The sequence below is a fragment of the Psammomys obesus genome, unplaced genomic scaffold, assembly GCF_907164565.1.
Source record: "Psammomys obesus unplaced genomic scaffold, mPsaObe1.curated_primary_1811, whole genome shotgun sequence".
NCBI classification, from domain to species: domain Eukaryota; kingdom Metazoa; phylum Chordata; class Mammalia; order Rodentia; family Muridae; genus Psammomys; species Psammomys obesus.
Genome location: NW_026587032.1, coordinates 3,437,810 through 3,463,424, shown reverse-complemented (window position 1 = coordinate 3,463,424; position 25,615 = coordinate 3,437,810). Strand labels below are relative to the sequence as shown.

General features: G+C 48.4%; 1 protein-coding gene across 1 annotated transcript; it reads left to right on the top strand.

The window, feature by feature from the left end:
- The first annotated feature begins 727 nt into the window (after window positions 1-727).
- Slc36a2 (solute carrier family 36 member 2) lies at window positions 728-24,469 on the top strand. Its single transcript, XM_055602863.1, has 10 exons — window positions 728-888; window positions 4,171-4,261; window positions 5,015-5,103; window positions 6,251-6,346; window positions 11,748-11,832; window positions 15,789-16,007; window positions 17,554-17,652; window positions 21,755-21,921; window positions 22,612-22,781; window positions 24,198-24,469. Exons 1-10 carry the CDS (start codon window positions 728-730, stop codon window positions 24,467-24,469), a joined length of 1,449 nt encoding a protein of 482 aa, XP_055458838.1.
- The last annotated feature ends 1,146 nt before the right edge of the window (window positions 24,470-25,615 follow it).

The following is a 25,615-nucleotide window of genomic DNA, read 5'->3' as shown; positions in this document are numbered from 1 at the left end:
TTAAAGGGTGGCGGAGTTGGGAGGAAAGTGGAGAACTGATCTAGGTGAGGTGCCGGCTGCACCTCCTACCCTTTCAGAGCGTTCTGCAGGCTAGGGGCCCCTGGGAAGCCTGATCTGATATTCTCAGAGGCAGAAATAGGTGACCCTAAGGAGAGCGCATAATAAATAGTTCAGCTCCAGCCGCTAACATTATCAGGCTGGGCTAGGAGTATGGCTCAGACGTGGACTGCCTTGTATGACGGAAGCCCTGGGTCCTGTCCCCAGAACTGTGTAAAAAAAAAAAAAAAAAAAAAGTGTGGTGGCACACAAGTCTGTAAGCCCAGCAACTCAGCAGGTAGAGGCAGGAGGATCAAAATTTTGAGGTGATCCTTGGCTCTCTAGTGAGTTAGAGGCCGCTCTGGTCTGCATGAGATCCTATCTCAAAATAAAATAAAACAAAATAAAAATTAAAAATCGGCTGCATTGTAGTTGTTGTCTGCTTCCTTGTGGTTGGGCAACACCAATGAAGCTCCGGATTCCCTCCCCAAATCCCTCCTTTCTCTCCTCCTCCTACCCCGGGTTTCTTCAGGCACGAGGAGGCGGGGCGTCCTTGCAGGTGGGCGTGGTCTCATCCCAGTCCAGCCAGAGCAAGCTCTGAGGCCAGATCCACTGAGCCCAGCTTGCACCTGCACCCACACCTCCCGGATTGCCCTCTCCCTACCCCGAGCTTGCCCCTTCTGGAGCTGTCATGTCTGTGACCAAGAGTGCCGGGAGTCCCCGGATAGCAGCCACCACTGTCAAGCTGGACCCCGTGTCGTCTCCTGAGGGTACCAAGAAGGTGCAGAACCAGGATCCCAGTCTCGTGAATGGCAGCTCTTCAGAGTCATCAACGAAGACCAAGGGCATAACGTGAGTGCGGCTCCCCCGCCACCCCATGTCTGCTTCCATCAGCTTCCAGCCTGGACCTCGAGGTGGGTGTGTCTGACCCTCAACCCACTGTGCCGCCTGGAACACCAAAGAGAAGAAAAAAAAAAAGTGGAGCCAGGCATTATGTCTAATAGGACATTCTAGCTGGGGCCACTTTTCAGAAACTGAGGAGTCCTGAGAAGGAAACCGAGGCCCAACAGCTTTAAGCCACGTGCTAAGGTTTATTGGAAGGAAGAGGCTGAAATACAGTGCTGTTGCTAAAGTCCCGTTTGAAGCTCTGGGTGTCTAGGAGGGAGGCAGAACTTGGAGGGAAGTTGGGCTCGGCTTGTAAGTCCACAGTGGCCTCATCAACCAACAAGCAAGCCTCTCCATGTTAGCAAGCCTGGCGCCTGTTGTCACTGGGGCTGCAAAAATACAGCATGTGGAAGATTCTGGTTTCTTCCATTTCCTGGAAGATGGATTCGGGGGGAGGTGGGGAGGCATTCACAAAGGTTTACAGAACATGGCAAGCTGCAGGGCTCCAGTACCCTCCTCCTCCTCGTTTGACTTCACCAACACAGTAGTCCAGCTAGCACAGGCTCATGCTTGAAAGAGCAGCTTGTAACACCATCAGTGTGGTGGGGAGAACATTTAACAGAGGACCAGAAGGTCCGGGAGCAGGTGGAATCCCTGTCCTCCTCTCCTCTGAGTCAACTTTCCGCATATGTAAAGCAGGGAGGAGCAGGTGGGACCCAGGACATTGAGCATGTGTGGAGGGCTGATTAGGAATGTGGAGGAAGGGAGCGTGTGGCAGAGAGGGAGGAGGTGCCGAAGGGATGGGCACAACCTTTCTCCACACCACCTACGGGAGGCTGCAGGGATGGATGCAAAGGCTGCTGGCAGTGTGGCACGGCTCCTTTGCCCCTGGAACTTGTCCTGGGCCTTCTAAATGCTGGAGATCACTAGAGCGAAGCCACTGAGGGCCCCAGAGCCACCCACAGCAGAGCAGGGGTGTTTCTCAACTTTGAGAGAAGCAGCTGACACTTGTGCCCCGTGTCCTGGATGGTCGAGGTGGCAATTTCAGCTACTCAAAAGTCAGAAGAATAAAGCAAGCAAGAGCCAGAGAGGACATTGTGGGGCTTGGAGACAAGTCATACAGGTTGGATAAGTGTGAGGCTGATACGGTCTGGCACTCTGGATTCGGTTCCCACTTACCAGCTGGAGAAAGCGGTAGAGTCTAGAAGTGATGGCTTGCTTCTCCCAGGTTGGCTGTACCTTATATGTGATCACGAAGCCCTCACGCATAGAACCTATTGTATTCTTAGGTGCTTAAAAAAAATACCTGTGATGGTGGTTCCGGGTCACCAAAGGAATTAGAAACGGAACATAGGCCTCCTGGCTCATGGTCTAAAAATTCTGCATGGCTTGGCACAACGCAAGCTGGCTGACTGGCTGCAAGCTGATTCTGGTTTCCTAAGTCCTTTAGTTAGAAATTTCCTAAGTGACCCGCTGACCCCTTTCCAGTTGCAAAACAAGCCCATCACTGGGGGCCAGGGGGCATGCAGTTCTCAGTCAGCAATGTTGACACCCACAGGGAAAGGGAAAGGCATGCGGGACTCTCCACCCCCCTTCTCCTCCAATTGTTCTTTAACTCCCACCAATCCACCGGCAGGTCCACCAGAGCCAGAGGACTCGGGGTTTAGTGTCGAGACCAGGGGTTGGGTGAAGTCTTTCAAAATATCATTATTCTTAACATTTGCAGAGTCTCTGCAGAGCCAAACATGTGCCCCCACAAAATGACCGAGCTGGGTACATAGCAGCCTTGGGTTGAAACCCAGGTTTGTCTGATTCCAAAATCCAGGCTCTTGCTAGATTCCTGTCCCTGCTTTCAGATGATCCTTTCCTTGGCTGTGAGGGTTTTTGGGGGAATTTTTAAGGCTTCTAAGGGTTTAGATAAAAGCTTAGTACTGTGTTGCACAAGGTCAGGATAGAGGGGCCTCTAGAAGAAAGCTGGGGTTGAAATTCACTGGGAGAGAAAGTCCCAACTTGGAAATTTTTTTCTCCCCTAATGACCTTGCCCTCTGGATCAACTTCTTATCTGTCTTAAAGAAATAGTATGTTGAAGCTGGGGACATAGCTCATTTGGTAGAATGCCTGCCTAGACGGCACACGGCCCCGGGTTCGATTCCCAGCACTGCATGGTACCACTGGGCATGGTGGTACACAGACCTGAAGTCCCAGCACTGGAGGGGTAGAGGTAGAACAGTCAGAAGTTCAAGGTCAGCCTTGTCAATATAGTGAGTTAGAGGCTAGCCTGTGTTGCGTGAGACCCTGAGAAAAACAAAAGGGGGTGGGAGGATGAAGAAGGAGAAAGGAAGGAAGGGAAGTAAAAAAAGAAAAAAGAGAGAAATAATAAGTACGGAGGGCACCACCTGGAAGCAGAGCCCTTGCCTAGCATGTCCCGGGCCCTGGGTATGGCCCCGAACACCGTGAGTAAATACTAACAGAAAGAGTGGGAGTCCTTTGCTTTAGTTTGGGCTTCACTGGGATAAGGGTCATGCCATTTGCCAGATTTAATGTCCCGGGCTAAGATGAAAAGAAAAAAAAGTCTCTCTGAAGATCAATCCCCAGATGACCCACGTCACCTGACCTATTGCTGAGAAGTCACAGGGACCTTCCTGTCTGCCTGTCCCCTCTCCTTGGAGTACAGTCCCGTCTCTGCCACAACACAGGGACTCAGGCCAGTCTCCGGGCCTCAGTTTCCCCTGTGCTGACACAGGGCTGCCTCTTTGCTCCCTTGCTCTGGGTCTGCCTCCCAGCGGTCAGCAGAAGTAAAGAACAGAGCTGTGAAGCAGCTTGGCTTCCAGCCCCGCCTCCCTTCTGGTGTGCCCACCGGGGCAAATCATCTAAGTACTTTTGTGCCTCCATTTTCCATCTGTAAACCAAAACCCACATTGTTGCCTACTTTATCGTCCTGCTGAGAAGATTAAATGAGATGTTTTATATAAATATATAAACTGCTCAGCACAGTGTCTCATATAGTCAGGGCTTCATGGCCTAGGCTGAGCATGAGTTGCTAATGCTGGAACTCTTCTGGACAATGTGGGGTGAATGCTCACCTTCCAGGAGACCCACTTGTACCAAAGCAAGGATACATGGAGATCAAGATGGCCGTGAACTTCCCTGCCCAGTTTCACTGAGGTGCTGACATGCTACGAGGAAATGGCTACCAGATTCTCTCCCATCTCCATTCCCATGTCCCCATACCTCCTTTCTGTCTTGCAGAGGGTTCCAGACACTGGTTCATCTGGTCAAAGGCAACATGGGCACGGGGATCCTGGGACTCCCCTTGGCTGTGAAGAATGCAGGCATCTTGGTAAGAGGAATGGCTAAGTAGGGCCATTATAAAGAGTTGTGGGAATGGGGAAAGAGACAATAATGGTTTAAAATACCCTATAGCAAACAGTGTTCCTTGGCAGGGGTCAGGAGGGGAGGAGGAGGGGTGATTGACACTGACCTAGAATCTAAACATCAAGCCTGGGTCTGAGTTCTGTCTCAGCCACAGGCACTAGGAGTCAAGTCAACACTTTTCATCCATTCCCGGGCCTCAGCCTCCTTCTTTTGTACACTGTAAAGGTTGGAGTAGGAGCAGTTTTCCAGTCTGGCTTTGCAGAGCTTAGGTATCCTTGGCAACACCTCAGAGACCACCAAAGGGACATGTGGTCAAAACTCTGAGTCCCCTACTGCCGTCACAAACTTCATCATCATTGTTATGTGTACTTTTGGGACATGACTTGAGGATAACTTTTGGAAAGAATAGTAAACTCTCTTTTAACTCAGTTTTCTAGAAAGTTCTTTCAAGGCTACCAAATGCCTCAGTAGATAAAGGCACTGGCCACCAAGTCCATTGACCTGAGTTTGATTCTGGGACTCACACAGTGGAAGGAGAAAGAAGATTTTATCCTCTGCCCTCTGTCCTCTAGTCTCCACACATGTACTGTGGCGGGCTGGAGTCCCCCCCCCCCCGCAACGAGAGAGGAGGGGGGGAAGAGATCTTTGAGTCCTCGGCAATATTTGCACCACTAAGCTGTCTTCTCTCCCACCTTACTCCTGTCTGCCCTGCCTGCAGATGGGCCCACTCAGTTTGCTGGTGATAGGCCTCGTCGCCTGCCACTGTATGCACATCCTGGTCAGGTGTGCCCAGCGCTTCTGTCACAGGTGAGGAGTGTCCCGTGTGTGGGTCTCTCAGGGACATCCCCCTCCCCCCATCATCCTACTCATTAGAAGAGCTTCCTTCTCTGTGGTTCCCATGATTGCCAAGAAAAGGAGCTTCAGGGATGGGGAGATCTCAGGGAAGGCCCTGAGCTCTTAAGTGACTTCAGTCTGGACTTTTGGAGCTTATCTGATCAGACCACCTTGCCCATTCCTGCCTCTGAGGGTTGTCCCCAGTTCAGCCAGAGCCAGGGCTCTAGGCACCACTACACCCATGCCAGGCATGTGCTCAAGCTGTGTGGAAACTGCTCGGATCACACGTGAGAACAAAGTGCAGTGGTATTACAGCCTCAGTTAGAACCTGGCTGTACCGGCTCCATGTTCTTTCCACCCTGTATCTGTGTGGCCTCAATCTAAATCTCTTTAACATTTTTTTTCTAACCCATGAGTTGTGGGGAGTGGAGGAAGACCTGAGTGGATGTATTTCTGGCATGAGCCATGTCAAGAATTCCAATGACCCGGAAAGCCTTTCCAAGGTGAGGCTCAGAGAGATGGCGAATGTTGCCTCTGCTCCCACTGTGCGCGTTGACAGTGCACGCGGCAACTGTCAATCACAGCTCCCTCCTCTGGACGACAGCAGCTTGAGGATGCGGCCCTCCCCAGATTGAGTAAACCTGCCCCTCGTTCAGCTGTGTGCACTAAACCTGTGGACAGTAAATGCGCTAGGTTCCCACATCAGAGCGCGCACAGCCCCGCTGGATCCCAGCTTTCCTGTCCACGCGTCTGTCCTTTTCCTTTCTTCGTTCCCTCATGCCACAACACACCAGCCTCAGCTGTCAGTCCTGGCCTTCTACCTTGTTTGAAAAAAAAAAACAAACAAAAAGTCTCTTGTTTGCTGCGGCATATGCCAGGCTACGCAGTCAACAAGATGCCAGGGATTCAGGGAGTCTCCCGTCTCTGCCTTCCATCTTGGTGTAGTAGTGCAGGAATTTCAGACCCGTGTTTTTATATGGGTTCTGGGATTTGAACTCAGGTCCTCATGTTTGCACGGCATCTCTCCAGCTTGGCCTCTTGGATCTTTAAAAAAAAAAAAAAAAAAAAAAATCTTAGGTTCATCTGTCTCTTAAAATGATGTCTGTGCTCCGTCCTGCAGACTCAACAAGCCCTTCATGGACTATGGAGACACAGTGATGCACGGACTGGCGTCCAGTCCCAACGCCTGGCTGCAGAACCACGCCCACTGGGGGAGGTACCTTGCTCTTGCTTTGTTCACAGTGGCTTAGGACGTGGGAGGAGAAACCAATACCGGAAGGGAACGTCTTCTTCCCTGACCAGGTGGCTCAGAGGTCAGACTCTCCACGCGGAAGCAGGTCACTTCCAACATCACCCATACAGTTCTCACGGATCTCTGGTGACAGGTGTTCATTTATCATACACTCTCAGGAAACCATACTGCTCCCTGCAAACACCGCAGGGGAAGAGACAGACAGCCAGGCTTTGCTCTTGCATTACCCAGGGTCCATTGGGAAAGCTTAATTATGCAATACCCAATGGGCTACACGTGGAAGAGGTTCTGGCTACCATCAAATGGAGGAATGTCGCAGCCAAGGGTAGGGGGATGTGTCAGGCCAGGGTGGCTGAGGTGGGTTCTGCAGAAAGGAACCTTGAGGGATGAAGAGTTACTTAGAGGGGAGAAGGCAGGACTTGGGAGGACTTTTCAGGAAGGGAGCAGGGGCTGGGTGATGGTGCAAGTCCCGTGAGGGTATGTGACAGGTTCATGCTATGCAAAGACCAGGTAGCATGAAGAGTCATGCAAAGTCAGGTTCCGGACACTGAGGAAGGGGCAAAGCGCGTTTTATTTTTAATTATGTGTGTATTTATTTTGGTGGGGGAGGGAGTCAGAAAACCCAAAGGAGTCAGGTTGCTCCTCCTATCACGTGGCTCAAACTCAGGTCATTAAGTGTGGCAGCAAGCACTGTTGTATTGGCCTATATTGTATATTTTAGAGACTCTCTAAGATTTTGCTATTTTCTTAAAAAAAAAAAAAAAACCACCTCATTTGGGGTTGGAGAGATGGCTCAGTGGTTAAGAGCACTGTCTGCTCTCCCAGACAGTGAGTTCAATTTCCAGCAACCACATGGTGGCCCACAACCCTCTGAAATGGGATCTGCTGCCCTCTTCTGGCATGCAGGTGTACTTGCAGATGCAGCACTCATGTTAAATAAACCTTTTTTAAGTAAAAATACTCATTTTTATTAGTTTTAATTATGTGTGTGTTGGGGGTGGGGTTTGTGCATCTGAGTACAAGTGCCTCCAAAGTATTGGCTCCCCTGGTTGTGAGGTAGGGGCTGGGAACCAAACTCTGGTCCTTTAGAAAAAGGAGTACACGCTCTTAATAACTGAAAAAGTCGTACATGCTCTTAACCACTGAGCGGTCTCTCCAGCCCCTTTCTTAAGGCAAGAGCTCTGAATCGGGGAAGTAAGCACGTGTCCAGCTTCTGTGAGGAGAAGAGATTATAAAGGAGCCTAGGGCAGACTTCGGCCCCTGAGGAGGTTTAGTGCAGACAGTGTCCATTCTGATGGTGACAGAGACCAAGACTGTGTGTGTCAAGGGGAATGAAGGAAAATTGTCTTAGTAAGGGATTAGCTGAAAGAAAAGGAAAGAGTTGGGGCCGGGGAGATGGCGCATTAGTCAAAGCATTTCTCCTGCAAGCAGATCTCCAGAACTCACATGAATGTCAGGTGTGTGTGTGTGTGTGTGTGTGTGTGTGTGTGTGCGTTCCATCTAGAATTCCAGACTCAGAAAATGAAGACTGGGGATTCCCAAGAACAAGCTGGCTAGCAAGGCTAGCCATGTCAGGCAGCTCTGGGCTTGGTTGAGAGACCCTACCTCGACGCATTAGGTGGGAGAACAATGGACATCAATCTCAGGCCTCCACATGCATACACACACATGTGTAGACACATGTAAAACATGCACACACAAGCCAGGTGTGGTGGCGCATGCCTTTAATCCCAGCACTCATGAGGCCAAGGAAGGAAGGTGGATCTCTGAGTTTGAGGCCAGCCTGGGCTACAAAGTAAGTTCAGGACAGCCAAGGCTCTATTATAAAGAGAAACCCTGTCTTGGGGGTTGAGGGGGGGCATGCACACACACACAAATGGAAAAAAAAAAAAACAAGAAAGAAGAGCCAGATTGACTCAGACTTCTGCCCACTTCTATTTTGGGCAACATGGGTCTGGGGTGAAATTTGAGAGGAGACCTCACTGCATGTGAATGCCAGACTTACAGAAGTAAAGTCAGCAGTCATAAGGCCAGGGACAGAAGAAGTCTTGAGGGAAGAATGGAAAACAGAAAGAGCAGAAAGACTCAGTTTGGGACACTTGATTGAGCTGGACTGTTCCTCCCTGAAACCCACCTGTAGGATCTCAGCAGTAACACGCATGTCAATACCTCCTGTCCTCGGTGGCTGAGTTTAAATTCACTCCTCTGTCTTCCTCTGTCTCTGTTCTTATGCCTATATCCCACCCTCCCTGCCTTTTCTGGTCATCAACTAATTACCATCGTATAGGCATGTTCACTGGTGTGGGCCCGTTCTCTCAACGTTTAAATATGGCCCTGTATCATTTTCTTACAAATGATAAAACTGGTGAATCAAGCTTTGTTGACCTAACAAAATTTAAGTATTCAATACAGTTATCCACAGGATATACCAAAAGCCTGCAGTGGAGCAAATGGTACTTTTGACACTGGGTCCAAACTTTGAACTGGGTGTGTACCATTGCTCAGAGCTGCAGTGTCTGGCTTCATAAAAGATGGGGACAGGGACTGGGGAGATGGCTCAGTGGAGAAAGTGCTTGCCACACGGGCATGAGGGCCAGAGTTCAGATTCCTACAACCCATGTAATAGCCAGGCAGGCGTGATGGACTATGTAGAGTCCCAGGACTTGGGAAGCAGAGATGGGATCCCTGGGTTGAGCTAGCCATCTAAATTAGTGGAATTACTGAGCCCTGGCTTCACCCACAGACCTACACTTGATAAAATAAAGTGGAGAGTTGATGGAAGAGGACACCTGACATCAACCTCTGGCCTCTGCACACTGAGAGAGTGAACATACCCAGCGAGCATATATGGACAAGAGTGTGACCATGCCTACATGCATTCATACACAGTGAACATGCACACACACGTACACACAGAGTAAACATGCGTATACACAGAAGTCAAACAGAGAGGAGGGATGGCCTTGCATCCACTCTTGTCTCTACTGCTTTTTATTTCTTCCGCCATGTTCCTGAAAGGCCTTCTTGCTGAGCTTTTCCTACCCTGGGGGCATCTCAGCAGCCGTAGGGACGATCATTTCTTCTTTTTCTCTTGGCTGTTGGCTCCCCCCTCCCCCAGCTTCCTTGACTATTTCCTGTCAGAACCACTGTAGATCTGGGCCTATCAAGCGGTATTCTCCAGGGTTAGAGTTTGTGAGGGTTTCAGCACCAAATGTAGATGAGGGGTGCAGTAAAGAAACTGCCAACGTCACTGCTCCATGGTATGGTTAAGAGGAAGTTTTTTATGTTGATGAGATAGATAGACAGAGAGAACACCCAGAAGCATTTGGAAGAGTCCAGAGCAAAGAGAGAAGAAAGACCACATGGCCAGCAGACTAGACATGACCACGGCTATCTGTGAGAGAAGGGAGAACAACCAGAGATAGAGAATAGAGAGTGCATAGTAAGAATAGCAAGAGCAGAGAATAGTGAGGTTATCTGGGTCATAAAAATGATGAGCAGCTGTGGGGGCGGGGTGAGAAGGGCTAGGATGCTAGCATGGACTTGGAAATGTGAAGTAGGTACTTATGATACAGAGGGGCCCTAAGGACCGCATGCACTTTGAAATGCAGCCACAGGTATGTCACTGGAGAGCCATATGTCCCTTCTGCCAGAAATAAGGAAAATGACCTGCTTTTAGCAGATGGGAATCAGTTTCCTAAGCTCCAGAGGAACCCTGGCTTTTATCTAACCACCAGAAATTCTATGATCCAGCTTGAGCATGTTTCTGGATATGTGGCCTGCCTTTTGGAGTTTGGGGAATTGGAGTTTCCTCTGAATCTGTCAGTTGGGACCTCCGCCCTTTCCTCTTCAGATTCTGCATGCTTTTCAACCTTGATCTGCCTCCTCAAGGATTCATCCATTGGCACAACTCAGCATCCCAGCTGCTTGAGACACAGTTGTTTCCTGCACAACATTCTGCTTCGGATACCAAATGAATGTACCCGGTCTCCTCCTTCTCATGCCTGTCCTTCCTTTTGAGTGGTGCAAGTCAAAACCAGGTCCATCATGTTAGATTATCCATCCCCTAACCAGTGGTCCATAGTCAGGGTCTGTACATTGCAGCTCCCTAGAACTTTGAACATGCTTTCATCCCCCTGCCCCAGTGACCACAGCTCCATGCAGGCGACTGCCCTCTTACTCATTGGGGAGCACATACTGCCACCCCCTCTGGCTTGGTCTTGCTCCACTGGTGAACACTACACTTGGAAAGTAGTGAAATCTACCTGTTCCCTCTACACAAATGCTTCCTCATTCCTCCACCTTCAGCACCTCCTATTTTTCCTTTTCCTCCTCCTCTTCTTTCTCTTCCTCTGTCTCCTCTTCTTCCTTCCTCCTTCTCCTCCTCTCCCCTTCTCCCTTTTCCCCCCCTTCCAAAGGTCGTTTTCCTCATGCATTGTTTTTTCCCCATTTTCATATGTGCGTGTGGTGTGCATACTTTCACACGTGTAGGAGTGCATGCAGTGTACATGTGTGTTCCTGCATGTGAAGGCCTGAGGTTGACATCAGAAATCATTCTCCATCACTCTTCCACCTTACTTGTTGAGGCAAGGTTTCTCAATCAAATGCAGAGCTTGCTGATAAGGCTAATTTCACTAGCCATTTCGCTGTGGAGTCCCCGTCTCCATCTTGCAAGGCTGGAAGTATTGGAAGAGCAACGTGCATGCCTGGCATTTATGTAAATCCTGGGACCTGGACTGCACCTTCACTAGTGAGCCATATCTCCAGCCCATCGTGGTCTCTCTAAAGTGCTCCTTCCTGCCTCCACAGGTCATTAACTCTCTCTCTCCCTCTCTTTGTTCATCTGTTGGTCTGTCTGTCTGTCTGCCTGCCTGCCTGCCTCTGTCTCTGTCTCTCCCTCTCTGTTGTCTACCTGTCTGTTGCAACATTCCTTCAGCCCCCGTAATACTAATTTCTTACAAACCATTCTGTTCTAAACCACCAGAGCAAGAGGTCCTGTGTCATCTATGAATCTTCAATACCTAATGAAGGGTCTGACACATATTAGGGAAAATGTTTTATGTGTGCTGGGCAGCTAATAGATGCTGTGTGCTTGCTACTGGTCACATGAGAGGCAGAGGCCACGGAGCTAGGTGGGGCACAGGCTTGCATCCCTGAGAACTTGACCACTTATCCTGAGTGTGCAGCTGTTTACAAAGAGCTGTTGTCACCTCCCTCCTCTCTGCCCTCTTGACAGGGGTAGAAGGATGGAGGGTGTTGGCACAGGACCAACATCCGTTGGGGACAGAAGGCAGATTGGCTAGAAATGGATCAGAAAAGTTAATTTCTTTTATAATGAGTCTCTCTCCCCTCCCCCTCCCTCCAGGAACGTCGTGAGCTTCTTCCTCATTGTCACCCAGCTTGGCTTCTGTTGTGTGTACATTGTGTTTCTGGCAGACAATTTAAAACAGGTACGCTAGAGGCGGTGGGACAGGAAGACGCAAGAGGACGCTTCTTTACCCATTGTTTGCTTACCACATTACTTCATCTGAGTCCCCCAAAACTCATCCTGGGTAGCGAAAGCCATGCTATCAGATAGCTTGGCCTTCCCAACCCTCCATGTCTCTACAGATTTCTGGGCCATGTGTGTGTGTGTGTGTGTGTGTGTGTGTGGGTGTGTGTGTGTGTGCATGCCATCTTAAAAGCCTATTTTTTTCTTTCTAAAAGTTGATTATCTCAGGTGTCTTATTAAAGTAAGGGTGGGCTGACTATCATAGCCGATTCACTTCGAAGAAGTCTATCACTGTTTCTTCTCTCTTTTCTATTTTTTTTTTCTTTTTTTGAGGTAGGGTCTCTTGTATCCGTGGCTAGCCGCAAACTTATATAGCCAAAAATGACCTTGAATTCCTGGTCCCCTGCCCTTACCCACCAAGAGTTGGTATCTGAGGTGTGTGCCACCACGCCTGGTTTATGCAATGATAGGAATCAAACCCAGAATTTCATGGATGCCCAGCAAGCAGTCTACGAGCCCAGCCACATCCACACCCGAGGACATTATTGTTCGTATTATCTTTATTTGATCATTTGGGGTTTGTTTTGTTTTACCGTTGGAGGCAGGGTCTCATGTAGCCCAAACTGGCCTCAAACTCACTATGTAGTGGAGGATGATCTTGAACTTCAGATCTTCCTGCCTCCACCTCCCCAGTGCTGGAGTTACAGCACTAATGATGGAAGACAATGGTGGCCACAGCTAGGAAGAGCCCTGACCACAGAGACCATTTATGGAGGCCTGTGAGTGCCTGGCTGCTCATCTGGGAATGTTTCCTACTGCATGGAGGGATCATTTAAAAACAAACAAACAAACACACAAACAAAAAAAGCAGAGGTAGAAGAGTTGAGATGTAGCTCAGTTGTAGACCAATTGCCTGACATTCCTAAAACTCTGGGTTCAACTTCCAGTGCTACGCAAACTGGGAAGGAAAAGAGGCAGGAGGATCAGAAGTTCAAGGTCAGCCTCAGCCACATAGTAAGTTTGAGGCCAACCTGGACTACATGATACCTTGCCTCAAAAAAATAAAATCTAAAGCCAAGCCAAGAAACTCAGTGGTATGGCACTTGCTCTGTATGCCCAGGCCCCAGGGTTCTATCCTGGTAACGCACACACACAAAGCAGAGAAAATTTCCAGAGATAAGACTCATATTTATATACCCGTGATGTGTGTTATGTTAAAACAAGATTCCAAGGTAAGAGTGGATATAGTGATTGCTATGTTACAAAATAAAATGAATCTTTATCATGTAACTTGAGAAGTTGTGTAGAAAATGCATGGATGAATGTATTGGAGAGGACCCCATGCTTCTCCACCAGTACTGATGCCAGAAACAGCTTTACACTTTCTTCTTACATGATTCTAGATTCTAATTGTTCTGCTGTGAATTCTATTGCCTGGACACCTATATTGTTTATATTAGGGTTTCACTGATTTTAAACTTAGAGCGATCATTCATTCGCCCCTAACCTTTTAAGAAAGAGACATGTGTACCATGTATGTTAGGAGATTGTTTAGCCTCATTTTTTGATGCTGTGATGGGATACCTTGACAAAAAGAAACTCAAGAAAAGAAGGAGTTCATTTTAGCTCACAACTCCAGGTTACATTGTATCATTGTGAGGAAGTCAAGGCAGCAAGAACCCTAAGCCGTTACTCACAGCACATCCACAGCCAAGAGCAGAGAGAAATGAATCCTGAATGCCTACTACTTAGCTCAGTTTCTCCATGATTACATAGTCTAGGACATGATTCTAGGGAATGGTGCTGCCCACCGTGGGCTGGGGTTGTCTCACATGGCTTAAAAATCAAGACAATATCCTCCCCCCCGACACACACACACAGACATGCCCCAGGCCAACCTGATCTATACAGTTCTTCATGGAGACTCTTCCTGGGTAATTCTAGATTGTGTCAAGTTGACAATTAAAACTAACCACCATTGGGGTCTTGTTTACAACATGTTTGGAGGCGTTAATAGCTTTCACTAAGTAGGGTTCAAGGATGTCCAGTGTTCTAATCCATACCAAAAATAAATAAATAAAAATAAAAGGAGAACCCTGACATTCTAAATGCTAGTACAATTCCAGTCAATAAAGAATAACTGTGGCTAGACAATGGGTCAGTGGATTAGAGCACTTTTTGCTCCTGCCGAGGACCTGGGTTCTAGTCCCACCACCAACATGAGAGTTGACAATTATCTGTTAATTCCAGTCTCCAGAGATCTGAGGCCCTCTTCTGACCTCAGCAGGCACCAGACATGCACACGGTGCACAAACACACACATAGGTGTTATTCCAAAGATCACAAAGACCCCAAAACCCCAGGAGACCACCACCTAAGCAAGAACGAAGAGTCTTTATTTTAGGCTTAAGCGTGGACTCCCCCTTGTCCAACGCAGTGGATTAGGGAGGGGAGCCCTAAGTAGCTGCAATGCTGGGTTTTTATTTATGGTTAGAGCAAGGAACGGGACTCTCTCACTGGGTATTTACACGACTGGTTCTCACTTAGCAGAAGCTGATTGTCATAAACTGATGGCTTGGTGCTGATCTAGGGGATGGGGTAGGGGAGAGATTTCATGGAGTGTCCAAGGAACCAGGTGTGCCCAGGTAACAAAGAGTGCCCAGCTAACAATACCATTTTGACTGGCTAAGCAAAAAGGTTTCTGACTAGTCTTTAATTTTATTGGTCAAGTGCTTGGGGACTTTTCAAGGCAGTTATTAGATTATTGTTTCTGATTTTCAGGGAGGTTATTGAGTTACTGTATCTTGTTTCCATGGACTAGAGTTTCATGTTCCGAGAAATAGAAACATGATCTAAGAGACTGCGGGAACATTAGCAGGAAACAGAAACTCAGGCCTACAGTATCTTAGGAAGCCTGTCACGGCAGCACAGCTGCTACAGGGCAGCTGCTTGGGCCCTTCATAGGCAAAACACTCATACACACACAATGATAAGGTAAGTGATCTGACATTTTAAGAAGGGAGAGCAAGAGAGAGTAACTCTCTAGGCCAATTACAGATCAGTAACTCATGGGATTTAGGGGTTACAAGTGAAAGAAAGAGACTCTGGGAAATTTTTAAACAAAAAATACGTGTACTAGAAGGTTCTAAGCCAACTTATAAAATGGAAGAACAAGCTAAAAGCAGGGTCTGAGAAAAGACCCTGTGTGTGTGTGTGTGTGTGTGTGTGTGTGTGTGTGTGTACGTAGACACCAGAATAAGTGATTCATGCCTTGGGGCCACATTGTCAGGGTTTACTTTCACTTTTTTTTTGGTTGGTCTTTGTGACACTTGGCTTGAGATTTCCATCTCAAGTGCAGAGTGCAGAGCCTGATTTACAGGCCAGCCCTCCAGCTCTGTAATCCTTTAAGTTCTCCCAAGCTACAGTCCACAGTAAAAGAGAATTCCCTGCGAATAACCGAGACCAGGGGAATGGATGTCGAGAGGCAAGGCAGCAGGCTCCCCCATTAATGCAGTCACCTGTCATTAAATTCACCGTTTTGATAGCCTCACAGTCTGGTGGGGAGGATTTTGACTAAGACTAGACTGGAGAGATGGCATTTGCAGCCAAGCCTGATGACCTGCGTTTGAGCCCCTGGTCCCACATGGTGGAAGGAGAGAGCCGACTCCTGAGAGTTGACTTCGACTTCCACACACGCACCAGGGCGAGCACGCGAGCACACACGCACACGCGCGCGTGTAAATAAACGTAAACGTTTTTAAAAATTGAAACCAAAAAGAAGTTCTCAGGTGCCCCATACTTGTCCAGGACCCCCCCCCCAACTCTTTGTAAGACGTTCTGGTTCTGGGGAAAGCACTGAGTCCGTCGTGTGGTCAGATTTCTCTTCCTCCTCTTGTCTTCTCATTCCCGCCTCAGGTAGTAGAAGCGGTTAATGGCACAACCATCAGCTGCCACAACAATGAAACGGCAGTTCTGACACCCACCATGGACTCGCGACTCTACATGCTCACCTTCCTGCCCGTCCTGGGCCTTCTGGTCTTCATCCGGAACCTCCGAGTCCTTACCATTTTCTCCCTGTTGGCCAACATCAGCATGCTAATCAGCTTAGTCATCATTGCTCAGTACATCGTCCAGGTTGGTGCACACCACTTACTGGCTCCCCAGGAGACAGGGACCAAGTCCTGAGACGTTCCTCACCCTTCAGCCTAGGACGAAACTACATGTGATCTTGCTTCTTTGTACTGTTTCATCGTTTGAGCTACCTCCTTCTTATGGTGTCTCCAAATGACTAGGTTGGTTGGTTGGTTGGTTTGTTTGTTTGTTTGTTTGTTTTTGAGACAGGGTTTCTCTGTGTAGCCGTGGCTGTCTTGTACTCACTTTGTAGGCCAGTCTGGCCCCGAACCCACAGAGATACGCCTGCCTCTGCCTTCCCTAGTGCAAGGATTACACTGCTCCTGGTTTCAAATTCAGCTTTTCAAAAAGCTAGGTTTGCAGGGTTGGGGGACAGTTCCATCAGTAAACTGCTTGTCACACAAGCCTGAAGACCTGGATTTAGATTTTCAGCACCTGTGGAAGAGCCAGGGTGCTGTGACTTGCGCTTGTAGTTCCAGCACTGGGTTCGGAGAATTGGAATGAGCACAACATGGACCAGAGGATCCTGGGAGCTGACTGACCAGCCATTCTAGCCAGTCTCAGTGAGAGACCCTAATTCAAAAAGAAAGCGGAGAGGGACCAATGAAGACACTTGACACTGATCTCTGGCTCCACGTGTGTCCACACTCTACATATACACTCATACCCGTACACACGGATGCACACACGCAAATATATTCACGCACACATACACATGTACACTCACATACTAGCGTGTGCCTGTACGCGTACACATGTTTGCTCGCCCACACGTACACACATACACATGCACACAACCACACACACACACACACACATGCACACCCGCAAACCTATGCTTGCTTTGCAAGGAAACTACATCCATTGATGAGCTGCAGCCCATGGGAGATGGAGGCAGGAGGATCAGAAACTCACCGGCTCCCTTGGCTGCATAGAGAGCTGGAGGCCAGCCTGAGACACCTGAGCCCCTGTCTCAAAGATAGAAATGCTACAAAATTGAATTTCCTAAGTAAGATAGCACCTTCTGCTTTGTGTTGGGGCTATTCCAGGAATCTTCCATTATAAAAAAAACAATCCTGCGTTTGTTTTTAACGTTCTGGGCCATGGTGTAAGTAGAGAATTTACCACACCCATTATGTTCTTTCCCTTTAACCTACGGTTCAGAAAGAGAACAGCAGACTCCTTATCTGAGTAACTACATTGGCCCTAAAACATTCTATAACTACACTACAATAACTTTGAATACTCATGCCCACTACCCACACATAGGTGCTCATAATGTTCTTTTAGAGACTACTGGTAAACCTGCTTCCTTCATGAGAATCTGATCTTCGGTGCTTTGACAATGCCTGCATGTTCCTGCCCTCTGGCTCTTTGGTACTGTGCAATATTAAAGTCCATAGTCATCAGTTTTACCTCATTCTAAAGGCTTGCCGCACTTTTTGGCATTTAGTTTTCTCAAATCCAGTTCTCCTCTTAAAGTCCCTCTCGCTTAGCAGAGCTCAAGCACACCCACAGAATGACAATCGCCTGTTTTTCTCTCCTATAGGGTATTCCAGACCCCAGCAAGTTGCCACTGGTAGCAAGCTGGAAGACCTACCCTCTCTTCTTTGGAACAGCCATTTTTTCATTTGAAAGCATTGGCGTGGTAAGGTTTGGATGAAGGGGGCCTTTCCCTGGACCTGTGAACCAGTCTCTGTGTGCTCTTGGCCATTGGGTTAGGCCTGTGGAAATTACACACGGGATAAAGCAACCTCTGGTCTCATTTGGATCAGTTTCACCAGCAGATGGAAAGTAGGTTATGACAGAGAGGCAATCAGATTATTTTTGTCTCAATATGTCTATCCAATGTTTATCTTCCCAGCTGGGCAGTGCTGGCACATGCCTTTAATCCCAGCACTTGGGAGGCAGAGGTAGGTGGATCTTTGTGAGTTTGAGTCCAGCCTGGTCTATAAATCAAGTCTTGGACAGCCAGGGCTTTTACAGAGAAAGGCTGTCTCAAAAAAAAAATATATATATATATATTGTTTATCTTCCCAACAATATGAGTTTTCTAATATTTTTAAAAACATCAAGGTTAGTGGTTGTGCATAATTCAAATGAAAAGACTTCATGAAAGATCTAGGTGCGGCTTTGTGTGTATACGTGTGTTTGTTTTGTTTTGGTTTTGTTTTTTGTTTGGATTTTTGGTTTGTTTGTTTTGTTGTTGTTTCTCTATGTAGCCCTGGTTATCCTGGTTATCACTATGTAGACCAGGCTAACCTCAAACCCAGAGATCTGCCTGCCCCTGCCCCTGCCCCTGCCTCTGTCTCCCAAGCGCTGGGATCAAAGGACGTAGCTCTGTTAGTGGAACGCTCACCTTGCATGTACAAAGGCTCGAGTTCCATCCTCAGCACCCCATAAACAGGGCGTAATGGTGCAAGCCTGTAATCCTAGCCCTGAGGGGCAAGCGGGAAGATCGGGAGTTCAAGGTCATCCTTAACTCTATAGCATATTCACAGCCAGCCTGAGCTACATGAGATCCTGGCTCATTAAAAAACAAGAATTCCTTTTCTCCTCGACTGAAGTAGAGGCTACATAGCAATGCTGAGAAGAGCATTTTCTCAGCCAAATGCACTCACTCTAACCCTGCATCCCTAGCTCAGTGCTCACACTAAAGAGTAGCCACTGATGTCGGTCCTACCTCTCAGCTCAGGCACTGAAGTGTGCCTGAATTGTTTCTAATCTGTAACAGCTCTGAGCACTCGTATATGGGTCTTTGTGTGGATTTAACTTATTTTTTTTTTCTTCTAGGAATAGGCTTCTGGGACTCATATTTATAGATATTAAGAAGGAACTGCCAACAGTTTTCAGAATGGCAGTCATTTTGTCCCAGATGTTCGTTTGTCAGTGCTCTGAGTGCTGGAGACTGAAGCCAGAGCCCAGTCCTTTAGGCAAGGGATGCTACCTACCATTGAGCTACACCCCCCCCTTACTGTGGCACTTTTACTTCGACCAGAACATGTGAACATTCCAGCCCTCTGCCTCTGGGCCAGTGCTTGTCTGGATTGTCAGTTCAGAGTGTGTGGGGGAGGGTGCTGGGAATTGAATGTAGGACCTCATCATTGAGCTGTGCCCACCAGCTGCAGTATATTTTCACTCCAACCATTTTGAAAGGTGTTGTAGTGGCATTTGACTATGGTTTAATTTGCAGTTTACTAACAACTAATGGTAATCGGTTGTGAGTATCATTTATACTTTTTATACACATTTGATTGTTTGTTTTATTAATTTTTAAGAGTGTTCGTGAGGGTGCAGGTTTGCAGGCGGAGGTCAGAAGCCAGTTCTTCACTTTCTCGAGATAGATTTTCTTACTGTTTTGGCTGCTCTTAAGCCCTCAGGCTAGCTGGCCCATGAGCTTTCTGTCGATTCTCCTGGCTCTGCCTCCTACTTTGCCTTAGGAGTGCCAGGCTTACAGATGTGTTCCACCACATCCAGCTATCTATGGGCAAGTGCTTTCCCCCCTGAGACATGGGTTGGCCTTTCTTTGTGCTTTGTAGTTGGTATTTGTATGTCTTCTTTGGTAAAGTGTGTATTAAAATCTTGTTTTGGTTTGATTTTCAAGACAGGGTCTTGCTATGTTTCCCTGACTGGCCTTGTACTTATTGGCAATCCTCTTGCCTCTACCTCCCCACGCTGGGTGTGTGCCACCATGCCCAGCCTGTGCAAATCTTTCTCTGAGTTCACCAGCTTCTAGCCAATCTCCTTTTAACTATCCCATGGCCAGAACGCCTGGCTTTTGTCTTCCTATGCTTCCACACATTTCTGTGACTTCCAGGTGTTTCTCAACGGCTTAAACACTGTGAGAGAGGAATGAAGTCTTAGCCGTTCTCCCCAGGTCAGGTTCACTGGGAGTGCAACCCATGCAACCGAGCAAGGCCAGTCTTCAAAAGTGTCACACCCTCCACGTTCTGCCCACACCATCGTGGCTTTCTTGATTTTTGACCCAGGGCACTGTATCCTGATTTTGCACAAGGCAAAGTTGTGAAGTCAATCCTGAATCCCCTTCACTCATGAGATCCATCAGGGTTCACTTTCCTAGTTGCGCTTGGCTACTTCAGATGTCTACAGAATTGCTCTGTCACTAGTACACCAAAATGTGGCTCGGTGGCTGGGACTTGCCTTCAGGGAATGTGGCCTGAAAGAAACAGAGAAAGAGGGAAGCAAGGTTCCTGTCATACTCTGAGGCCTGCAAGGGTTCCTCTTCACATTCCCTTGCTAAAAAGAAAAGGGGTTCTATGGACTGATTTCCTCAACCACTGAATTATCCCAGAATTTGAGACTCCCTTGAGTTTAAATTCCTAGAATCAGGAAGATTAACATCCTGAAACTCAACCTTATGACACTGAATAGAAACTTTACCTTACACAAAATCAATCCAAGGCCCATCAAGATGGCTCAGCATGTGAAGTTACTTGCTTCCAAGGCCAATGACCTAAATTCAACCCTGGATCCCACAGGGTGGAAGGAGAAAACCAACTCCCACCAGTTTGCCCTCTGAGCTCTGCACACACATTTAATTTAATTAAGTGATTAAAAATTTAAAATCAACACAAAATTGATCAAAGACATTAACGGAAGACTCAAAATTCTCAAACTTCTAGAAAGAACATCAGAGTGGGGTTTGAACACAGTGGTGTGTCCAGGGCATGAATTCCTAGAGAGGATTCCACAGGCACAAAGAAAAAAAGTAAACTGGCAGATGGGGCTATGTCTAACTAAAGAGCATCTGGCCGGTGAAGGCAAGAGCAGAGGAAAGACAGCCTTCAGAACAAGAAGCGCATGATCACCTGACAGAGAGCTGACACCCAGGGTGTATAAGGAACCTGGCAAGCAACAACAAAGTAATCCAGCTGCAAAACGCGTGAGTGTGACCCAAGGGGAGGCTTCCTCAAGAAGAACTACAAACGGCCAACAAATATATGAAAACAGGCACCTTCTCACTGGGAAAACAAATCCAAACCACAGTGGGGTATCTCCTCCCCTGTTCAAATGGCTGGTGTCATAAATCAGAAGCGCAAAGATGGCCCTGCAGTTAAGAGCCCCGGCTGCTCTTACAGAGAACCAGGGTTCGAATCCCAGCGCCCACGTCAGGTTGTAGCTCCAGTTCCAGGAGACCCAACGCCCTCTTCTGGCCTCCACAGGCACTGCGATATGTGTGCGTCAGGATCTCCTTCTTCAAATATATTTCTTTATTTTTATTCTATGCATATGAGTGTTTTGCCTGCATGTATAGAGGTACACTGCATGTGTGTCTGGTGCCCGAAGAAACCGGAAGAGGGTGTAGATCCCCTGGAGCTGGAGTTACAGGTGGCTGTGAGCTGTCTGATACGGGTTCTGGGAACTGAATTAGGGTTCTCTACAACAGCAACAGTTAAGCGTTCCAAACCATTGAGCTGTCTCTCCAGCCCCAGGATTTCCTTCAGGATTTCTTTTTTTTTAAGGGATGTATAATATTCCATTGGGTGAATGTACCCATCTTATAATGATGTTTACCCATTTTATAATGATGAATGTTTGTGTGCCTCCCACCTCTTGATCACAGTTTATAACATTGCAAGAGCGTACAAGTGTCTCTCCAAGTTCCGCCTTTTGGTTCACCTGGGCACAGGTCAGAGGCAGCAAGGCTTTCTCTCCTTTGTGCTCCTAGTTATTACTGTCACTGCTGTTGCTGCTGTTACCTTCCCATGTACAGTGTGATGCTCCTGCAGGTCCTGCCTCTGGAGAACAAGATGAAGGATGCCCGCCGCTTTCCGGCCATTCTGTCTCTAGGGATGTCCATCGTCACCACCCTGTACATTGCCATCGGGGCTCTAGGCTACCTGCGGTTTGGAGATGACATCAAAGCCAGCATCACCCTTAACCTGCCCAACTGCTGGTACCTTCGGGGCTCTTGGGTGGAAGGGTTTGAGAGATGTGTGGAAATGTGTAGCTCGCTTCCTTTCCCAGGCAGAGCAGGGAGACCCAGGTCCAGAGACGCTTCCACAGGGAGAGGTGGGGCCACATCCAAATCTTGGGGTACAGAGGTCCTGTCAGCAGCCACCTGCTGAGAGTCGGGCCTTGGCAGCTTAGTGCGCAGGGGACATAACTAGGGGGAAAGCACAGAAGCACCTAGAGGAGAAGACACAAGTGCTGGAGGGCAAGAGACTCCTCTCTGTGGGTTGGACCCTTCCGGTTCCCCTTCCCAGGCTCACGACGAAGTCTCTGCTGCCACCGGGACCCCCCAAGCCAGGGGAGCTAGTGTTGAAAACGTGAGATGTGGAAATGGGTCAGTGGGTAACAGAATTTGACATGCAAGCATGACTACCTTGAGTCTGATCCAGGATGGTCTGTGGCCACACCACGTGTGCACATGCGCGGGACCGCTTGCCCCTCACCAACACGGCCCTCCCCTCTGCCACCATCCGATCCCCTTCGCGCCCTGGCAGACGCCTCTGCACTCGGAGAAGGCTTCACGCCTTCATTTTCAGACAAAGAAACAGAGATTGTCCCCAAGTCAGAGACCGCTGTCCCCAGGAGGCCAGGCGCGGGGGTGTCGGACTGTCGAGAACAGTCGTGTGTCTTGCAGGCTCTACCAGTCAGTCAAGCTCCTGTACGTGGTCGGCATCCTGTGTACCTATGCCCTGCAGTTCTACGTCCCTGCGGAAATCATCATCCCCCTGGCCGTCTCCCAGGTGTCCAAGCGCTGGGCACTGCCCGTGGACCTGTCCATTCGTCTCGCCATGGTCTGCCTCACATGTAAGTAGAACAGAGTCTGGGAGCCTTCTGACCATTTCGAGAGGTGCGTGCGTGCGTGCGTGTGTGTGTGTGTGTGTGTGTGTATTCATCCATATGTGCACATCCATGTAGAGGCCAGAGGACAACTTAGGTGACATTCTTCAGGCACCACCTTTCCTTTTTAAATATGTTCTCTCATTGGCCTGGAACTTACCAGTTAGGCTCGGCTACCAAGCCAGCAAGCTCCAGGGATGAGCCTGTCTCTGCCTCCCCAGTGCTGGTGTTACGACTGCACCTCTTCCTGTTAACATGTGTTCTAGACATCAGACTCAGCTCCTTGTGCCTGCAGGGTAGATACTTGGCTGACTGAGCCGTCTCCCCAGCCTCCACGCAAACCAGTCTTAGATGTTCCAGAATTAGAAAGGTGTACTGAGGCCAAAGGACAGGCTCGTTGAGATCCAGTGAATTACATAACGATCCCACGCTACCAGTGTGCACAGGGGACCGTGGTACGCTTGCCCTAGGCTGTATTTCGTGGTATTTTATTCAGTCCCCGTGCCAAATATCAGGGCGGTGAACGTTGGTTGCTGGGGACGTGGCTCCGCTGGTAGAGTATTTGCCTGGCAAGTGTGATGCCCTGGGGTTCAGAACGAGGAGGCGGTGGCACACACCTGTGATCCCAGCACTCAGGAGGTGGAGGCAGGAGGCTCAGCAGCTCGGGGTCACCCTTGGCTACGCGGCACGTTTGAAGCCAGCCTGAGCCACACCTGATACTTTCTCGATAGTGGTGGTGGTAAAGGGCCAGTGCCAAGCCTGACAACCGAGTCCAGTCCCCAGAACCCACAGGGCGGATGGAAAGCGTCCATTCCTGAAAGCTGTCCTTGGACCTCCTACACAGGTCAAAGGGTAAAGCACGAAAATATGCACAAAAAATCATTTGATGGGGAGAACGTTCAGAACACACACAAATGTATGGAATAGTAGTGACAAAAGATCCATTAAAGCTACTGATATTTGAACAGTGGTTAGGTAAACAGCACGATCTTTTTTGCTGACTAAATAGAGCATTCGGGAAACACAGACCCAAATACCGGGTATAGTCCCAGCTGGCTGGAATGAAGACTTTCAATTGTCTATAAACTGGGTCTGGGTGTCAGCCTTCACCTCCAAAATGCTGGGGTTATAGGTGCTTGTCACCACGGCCAGCTTGCATGGTGCTGGGGATAGAATCAGGGCTTCATGAGTGCTGGGCACGTGTTCTACCAACTGAGCTACCTAGCCAGCCCTCAACTATCGTTTGCAAAACCGAGTTTCCAAGGGAGGTTGGTATCTTCTTAAAAAGGCAAAATCATCTTTTTAAAGGTCATTTGGTCAACAACCTATAGAGGCATTGACCAAACCTGGGATTCTCCATCTGTCCCCCTTCATCTCCCATAGGCATGCTGGCCATCCTCATCCCACGCCTGGACCTGGTCCTCTCCCTGGTGGGCTCCGTGAGCAGCAGCGCCCTGGCCCTCATCATCCCACCCCTGCTGGAGCTGACCACCTACTACTCTGAGGGCATGAGCCCCCTGACCATCATTAAGGATGCCCTCATCAGCATCCTGGGCTTCGTGGGCTTTGTGGTCGGGACCTACCAGGCCCTGGATGAGCTGATAGAGTCGGGGAGCTCCCTCACCTTGTCCAACTCCACTATGTTTATCCAGTGACAGAGACTCTCCTCACACACGGTGACTTAGGTCGTCTTTACATTGTTTCGTCTTTTCTCTAGCCCAAGACATGAAAAACCGGGACTCACAAGATACAAGATGTAAATGGTTATTTAAAAAAAAAAAAAAAGGTCTTTCTTTAGTATTTCACATACATCAGAGCTCTCCTGTGGAAGCCCACCCTCCTTTTTTTTTTTTTTTTTTTTTTTTTTTTTTTTGTCATTTACCTGCTAATTTCACACTTTGAATGGAGCTATGCAAAAATCAGCCACGAGGGGGCAGCAAGCGCCAGCTTTTGGCAGAAGGAGGTCTCGGCCAGCTCATGCTTTAATAAATACCCTTTTCCTAACCACGACTGGGAAAACATATGATACTCTCCTCAGCATCAAGAAGATGCTGAGGGCCGAAGTGACTCAAAATGCTCAGGTAAAAAGGCACCGAATGTGATACAAATAAGGGCACTGAACTCTCTAAACCGCTAAGTTTTAGCCCAACTCAGAAACCCAGCAGTGAACAACAAAAAGGCAGGTCAAGCTGATGAGCCAGGGGCAGGAGGCAGCAGTCACAGACATCGTTTGAGGAGGTTTTTACTTCTGAATTCTTGCAATGAGCATCGTCGATTAGCTACCGGGTACCAAGCATGATGCCTGGTTCTTATATAACAGTGTGGGTAAAAGTGTTATAAAAACAAGTGACAATGTAACATCGCAGCTTCATCTACCAAAAGGTGGAGTCTTCATGTCACCCCTTGAGTCTTGACCTTGTAACTCCCTTTGGCCACCAGTAAAAGTGAGACAAATGGAAATATGGTGATGGCTTTTACTCTGAGACTGCCATCTCTTTCTGCCTTGTGGAACTGATTTAATTTTTAAGTGTGTGGTGTGTGTGTGTGTGTGTGTGTAGGAGACAGGGCCAAGATGATCAAAGCAAGCGAGTGCAGATGAGCCACAGAGCATGAGGAACGGTCCATGCAAGTGGTTTTTCATTCCTGCGGTGTGGGGTTTCACACAGCAAAAAGGTTTGGGCAATGAGTTGGGGGAAGGACTGTCTCTCCGGCACTGCTTTAGTTTGCTTGTCTCGTTGCTGTGACAAAACACCTAAGGAAAGCCACTCAGAGCAGGAAGGGCGTGCGTTGGCTCGCCGTCT

Bases quoted from the DNA above. Each gene is read 5' to 3' on its own strand.
- Slc36a2 (XM_055602863.1), top strand. From the start codon at position 728: ATGTCTGTGACCAAGAGTGCCGGGAGTCCCCGGATAGCAGCCACCACT. The intron at 889-4,170 runs GTGAGTGCGGCT...TCTGTCTTGCAG, and splicing joins ACGAAGACCAAGGGCATAAC to AGGGTTCCAGACACTGGTTC. The intron at 21,922-22,611 runs GTACCTTCGGGG...TGTGTCTTGCAG, and splicing joins CTTAACCTGCCCAACTGCTG to GCTCTACCAGTCAGTCAAGC.